Raw genomic sequence first — 5,603 nt, forward strand, 5'->3', positions numbered from 1 at the left:
TTTGCGCCAAGATTTGTAACAGGAGTTCATGTCGGATTAGAGGTAGCAGATCGTGTCGATCGGTGCCGACATGTTTGTTCTCTCGTCACTCTCGATCCAACGCGATAAGCGATCTTCCATTAAGGATTCTTTGTTTTGCCATCCAGCGACGTGATTTGTCCACAGGGTATTCCTAATTTTGCAATGATTGGTCAATTAATTTATTATTTTATTCCGATCGGTACGATTCGTGTGTCTCTCTCTATCAACAGCAATTGGTGATCATTCACACGCGAACCTTCGGTTCTTATTAAGCGGTGATTTTCAATTCTCCAATACTATTGCCAAACTAATTTTGCTCGATGCTTTAGTCTGATGGAGTTGGTGTTCGCGGTTTCTGTTATTCAAAACCAACGCGAGGTCAGTATATCAATTTTTCGAACGCATCGTTTCATCCTTATCGATACTTTTTCCACGATTTACATTTCGTTCCCAGAATTGGATGCAATCGTCTTGCCTTTTAAAAAGAAGCTCTAGTCAAAAAGTAATGACACGTTTGTGTTAATTCTGATGATTATTTTTGCGATTGCTTTGAATTTAAATCGATACCTACAGCGCCACGCGTGTGTCGTTGCGGAAGTAACACGGCTTGAAATACTTCGCGTGAAATGTTTCCTTCCTATTTCCTTCTCTTTCTGGGCATTGCTGAAGCTCTAGTAGTCAGTCAATTCTTTTACTTTATTTTATTTAACCCCCATTTGTGCTTCGTGTGCACCTCAGGATTTGCTCCGGCCAACACACTGTACTTTATTTTCAAGAGAATCCCGCGGGCAGATACTTTCAGCTGGTAGAACGATGCTACAAAATATAGTGCTTCGAAGAGCGCGTTTGTCCGGAAGCCTGTGCGCTCGGTTTGCCCCTTGTGTCGCAAACATAGATTCCGCATCGTGGCCTTATTCCCTGTGCAACAGTACGTACAGCGCTAGCAGGCCAAGAATTCCAAACTTTAGCTTCGGATACTCGTTCATGTAGATTGTGATCATTCCAACATATGGCAGAAACCCTCTGGCTCGTCCGACGATGTCCTTTTTCGTTAACCAGAGCTGGCCCGGTGCGTACAGGCCCCGATCATCCACCGAGTTGTTGTCGCCTTTCGTGAGGAACTTGACCGTTCCGTTACTCCTGCAAAACAGCAGAAAGGGATTATGAATAGCGAAAAGCAAATGTTAACCGTTGCCTTTTGGGTGCATACTTCTCGTGCAGCTTGATAACGCGGTGTACAATTGGAATATCGCGGCCTTCGATTTTAAACACAACAATTTCACCGACGCGCACCGGCTCCTCTTGATTCGTCAGGAACAGCAGATCTCCACGGTGGAAAGCCGGCTCCATGCTACCGCTCAGCACCACAACAATCGGCGACTCGCTGCCAGTAACAACCATCAGTCCTTTCCAGATCATCAGTGCCGACGATACGATCATCCCGAAGCTCAACATTTGGAACAAAAACTGTCGGTGAGCAAACAAACGTGAACCAATTAGTGATGCTGTGATGCTCAACAAAGCGAATCAACTTTCATCCACTCACTTGTCGCTTATCCATTCGCTGGACGCCACCAGCGAGGCCGCTAAGCCCGAGGCTTTCCATCATCCCCATCCTGGGATCGTGTGTTTTCGGCGAGTGGATTGCAGGAACGATACTGAAGATACGCGTCGGTCAACGGCAATGCCGACGTTAAGATACTAGCGGCCTTTTTGTGGCCGATTTCCCTGTCGCTCGCAAATAAATGCAGATTTATCCGATTAAGCCGCGTACTCGTTCCGACGACGGACTACGTGTCCCGTTGACAGCTATAACAAACAGCTTGCTTTTTCGCTCACGCAACCGGTTGTCATCGATGCGGGATTGCGTTTATATCGCTGTTTCCAGGGATTCTACCCCACCGGTACGGGATCTTCTTCGTATGTACGCGAATCCAACCAGTGACTATAAACGCGTGCTCAAATATACCAATCGCCTGTGGCTTTTGTGATAGCTTAAAATTCTGAGCTAAAAGTTATTGTTCAAACGATTGTGAGGAACATTTTTCAGTTGATCTTTGAATTCTACTTTGAATTCTCAATTTAAATTTTGTTTTAATTTTAAACTAGAGATGATGCAATGGATTTCGTTTTGAATTGTATAAATTCATTTCTTTTCATAAATGAGATAAAGTTTAAAATGATATGCTTTATCCTAAGTCTGGGCATAATCAATTTGAAAACGTTATTCATGAATCGTGACGAGTGAAAACGTCGCCCCATGTCATTTGGTCCATTTCGATCGCGTCATCGTGTACAATCAGTTGATCGGTAATGAGATTCGAATGGCGAAGATTAAAGTCATGGGCGGATTAAAGTGCCTCTGCTGTAGAATGCAGAGAATGTGCGCCACGATACGGTCCAAACAAGCAAGGGTGCCAACGACGAGGGACTAAACGGTGCAACTTTTCTATCCGGTTTTGAGCCAATTTTTACCCTTTCTTCAATAATGCCAGTTATATTTTCCCCAGTAGATTTTTAACTGTCACATTGTCATCATCGTTGTCATATCTCATCTTTTCGAACAAATGCTGCATACAATTGTACATGATGGAATCACAATCGGCATAATCGTTTGCCAGCTGTTGCCCAAGGGCGGCCATGTCGGGATGCTCGGGAAAGTAGAGCGGCGCAAGCGAGGTCAGGAACATCAGCATTGTTTTGCTGATGGAAACCAATCCCTTGAGGCAGTACAAGAAATCTTTCGAAACGGCTGTCTTCCGCGAGGCTGTCACACTTTGTTGTTTCTCGTACTGCTTAAACGTGTTCAAGAACTCTACCAGATTCGACTGCATGCCTAGATGGGTTGGTTGAAGCGCTTCCGGTTCAACGGGGAACGTGACCAGAATGAAAAGCAAGTTGATACCCTGCAAGCAGACACGAAAATCAATCGTATTTGACTGTACCAACCACGAACGATGTAAGGCAACACAATTGGCAATGAAACGTACATGACAATATTTACCATGCTCCCGCGTAGTTCCCTGGCATTTCACTGCTTCATAGGGTAGCATTTCGATGATTCGTTTCGTCCACCGATAGTACCGACGGTTGTGGAACCCGGCTAAACATTCCTGGCGCAGCTGCTCGCACACCCCCTCGTAGAGGTGGCATTTTTTGTCGATCGATTGTATCTCGTCCAGTTCGTCGATGATGTAGTTTGGCAAATCGATAGCCAGGAGCTTCAGCAGGTACAGCAAGTAAATGCTTGATGTGCTCAACTTCGACTCAAACATAAGTCCGTCCAGCAGCGTCCCCATAATGTCGTCTACCGTGTTCCACTGCAAATAAGTTCGACATATGATAAGGCTACTTCTCAAGTACTAATAGTAGTTTCTAAGACCCACCTTGGAAAAATCCATCATGTTGCCCTCTTCCATTTCTACGTACTGATAGATGCACTTCCAAAGTACGTCCAGAAACAACTCCTGCTTGCATTTGGCGGTCAGCTTGATGGCGTTGCTGTACACCACCCGATGAATGTTCGTACGCCTCATGACGGGTTTGTGGCGAGACCCCAGCAGAGCGCAGAACAAGCGCAATCCCATCTGCTGGTACGCGGGTTCAAAAAACTCGGCCAACGTAATTCCCACCGACAGAATGTACGCCGCAGTGTCGTCATCTAACTCGACAGGGCTCAGGAGCGGGTACGGACCGTACAGCAGCTCCACGATCCGTACAAAGCCACCGACGTCTGCCGGATGGTATTTCCATTCATCTTTCGCCAGCACGCGCCGATAGTGCTGGTAGAGTCGACGCAAAACCTCATCACCGCCCCTTCCGACCAATAGCTGCTCGAGTTCTGATCCCTGATAGAACTGACTAATACGTTGCCTGAGCGGCTTCGATTCGGTTTGATACTCCGAAACGGTGCCATCGCGATCGACATACTGTTGAGCGATCACAAGTGCCAGTTCCGCTTTGAACTCGGCGTTGTCTTCTCCACGGTACCGATCGTACCCGGTCAGTGCTGTGTCCCATTTGGCAATCAAATCGAAGACTACCGGAAGCGATGCATCCAGCACCCGCAGGAACTGCTCGAAGGCGACCCGCTGAAGTGGTTCGTCGTCGATGCTGCAAGGAATGCGGGGCACTCGGCAGCATTTGATCAAATCCGTCGCCCGATCCAAGGTTTGGGGGTCAATCTCCATGGTATTGCGTCTACGGAAACGACGATGCGAAATGCGGGAAGATTAAAATCTCGAAGTACTCATTGAAGCGATGTGTTGCATTTCGTAAACGTAAACAAAAATACGCAATTAAAACCGAAATCTTAGAGGCAGCGTATTTCCCTCTTATCACACGCACGCCATGGCGGCATGTTTACAACCAGTTTTACTACCGAAAACATGCGATTAAATGGGAAGGTCAGCAGTGACAAAGTGCCAAATTTTAAGACACATTCGAAGCAGACATCTTGTTTGTGTCAATCCAGGATTCCAAGTAACATTTTATTACTGTTTCCAACGGCGTCGCGGCAGCAACAGTACAATGTTTTTCTCTGCGATGCATAACACCGATTAAAGCCTTTTATGGTTTAACTTATCAACCGGTTTTTGTGATTTTAAATGCTACGTCTACAGCCGGAGGCCGCTAGCCGTCGCGACTCTTTAATGGGCAAAATAATCGCAATCGCAATAAAACTTTGCGCCAAAATCCCCATAGAACGTAAATAATTATTTTGCCAACGAACACAAACCGACCAACCGCTTTCCGGACCAGTCGAGGATGGAGACCCCGCGGCCCCGCGTTCACCAATGCGTAATATTTGTGCAGAAGGTTGATTTGGCTACGCGCATTGAGAGCGATTCGTTCTTTGTTTGCTTTAAATTCGGTCAACTTTATTTACATTCAGGAACCGCGCCCAACCACCCTGCGGGTCGCACCAAACAGCTGACGGCCAACCGGAGGCCAGGCGACACAAGCCCGCCCGCCCGGAACCGAGTCGTGCGATAATATCTCTCTCGCGCGTCCCCGCACGCTAGATGTCGAAAGTTGATGAAAATAAAACCATTTTCGACTACCCAAAACCGTTCCGGACAAGTCAGCCTTGGCCACGCAACCCCTTGAAGCAACCGTTGCTGGCAACGGCGTTTCGTGTGGCGCTTCCTAGTCTCATTTGGGCGTTACCATGGTAACAACGAGGCGCGCACACTGATGCAATTCGTTCTTCTTCTCCGCTCCGACCGAACGGCTGCGTCACTTCGGTTTACTCTACGGCTGACGGAACGCACTGAAGTGGCCTGCAACCGACCACGCTATTACGCTTTGTCGGAAGATATTTACGTCGTCTAAAAATATAACGACGACGCCATCTCCATCGGCCCCTTCGACGGCGATGAATGGAAACACCCCAGAAGACGGGGTTCCAGCGGCCAGTGCGTTCTTTCTTGGAGACACATTCACACCCGTGAGAGGAAAATGGACAGAAAACAAACCAAAGCGTTCGTCCGCGCGACCGCGGGTAGAGTTACACGCGCAATTTTCAGTCGTACGCTAGCCGTCGCCGAGCCCGGAACGGACCGGAATCTGAGAGTGAGAGA

At 47.5% G+C, this 5,603-nt stretch overlaps 2 protein-coding genes across 2 annotated transcripts; both read right to left on the minus strand.

Moving 5' to 3' along the window:
• Positions 1-736: 736 nt before the first annotated feature.
• LOC128276493 (signal peptidase complex catalytic subunit SEC11A-like) lies at positions 737-1,800 on the minus strand. The gene is made up of 3 exons (XM_053014951.1): positions 1,568-1,800; positions 1,232-1,488; positions 737-1,161 (listed from the first exon to the last, which is right to left on the minus strand). Exons 1-3 carry the CDS (start codon positions 1,634-1,636, stop codon positions 933-935), a joined length of 555 nt encoding a protein of 184 aa, XP_052870911.1. The 5' UTR covers positions 1,637-1,800; the 3' UTR covers positions 737-932.
• A 716-nt stretch (positions 1,801-2,516) lies between these two features.
• Positions 2,517-4,211, minus strand: LOC128276491 (uncharacterized). The gene is made up of 3 exons (XM_053014950.1): positions 3,408-4,211; positions 3,012-3,341; positions 2,517-2,927 (listed from the first exon to the last, which is right to left on the minus strand). The coding sequence occupies exons 1-3, from the start codon at positions 4,209-4,211 to the stop codon at positions 2,517-2,519; spliced, it is 1,545 nt and encodes a 514-aa protein (XP_052870910.1).
• Positions 4,212-5,603: the final 1,392 nt, after the last annotated feature.

The sequence above is a fragment of the Anopheles cruzii genome, unplaced genomic scaffold (assembly GCF_943734635.1).
Source record: "Anopheles cruzii unplaced genomic scaffold, idAnoCruzAS_RS32_06 scaffold01355_ctg1, whole genome shotgun sequence".
NCBI classification, from domain to species: domain Eukaryota; kingdom Metazoa; phylum Arthropoda; class Insecta; order Diptera; family Culicidae; genus Anopheles; species Anopheles cruzii.

Coding starts and splice junctions, on each gene's coding strand:
- LOC128276491 (XM_053014950.1), bottom strand. CDS start 4,211: ATGGAGATTGACCCCCAAACCTTGGATCGGGCGACGGATTTGATCAAA. Junction 3,342..3,407: donor ACATGATGGATTTTTCCAAG/GTGGGTCTTAGA, acceptor ACTTATTTGCAG/TGGAACACGGTAGACGACAT. Junction 2,928..3,011: donor AGCATGGTAAATATTGTCAT/GTACGTTTCATT, acceptor GTCTGCTTGCAG/GGTATCAACTTGCTTTTCAT.
- LOC128276493 (XM_053014951.1), bottom strand. CDS start 1,636: ATGGGGATGATGGAAAGCCTCGGGCTTAGCGGCCTCGCTGGTGGCGTC. Junction 1,489..1,567: donor AGCGAATGGATAAGCGACAA/GTGAGTGGATGA, acceptor GCTCACCGACAG/TTTTTGTTCCAAATGTTGAG. Junction 1,162..1,231: donor GTTATCAAGCTGCACGAGAA/GTATGCACCCAA, acceptor GCTGTTTTGCAG/GAGTAACGGAACGGTCAAGT.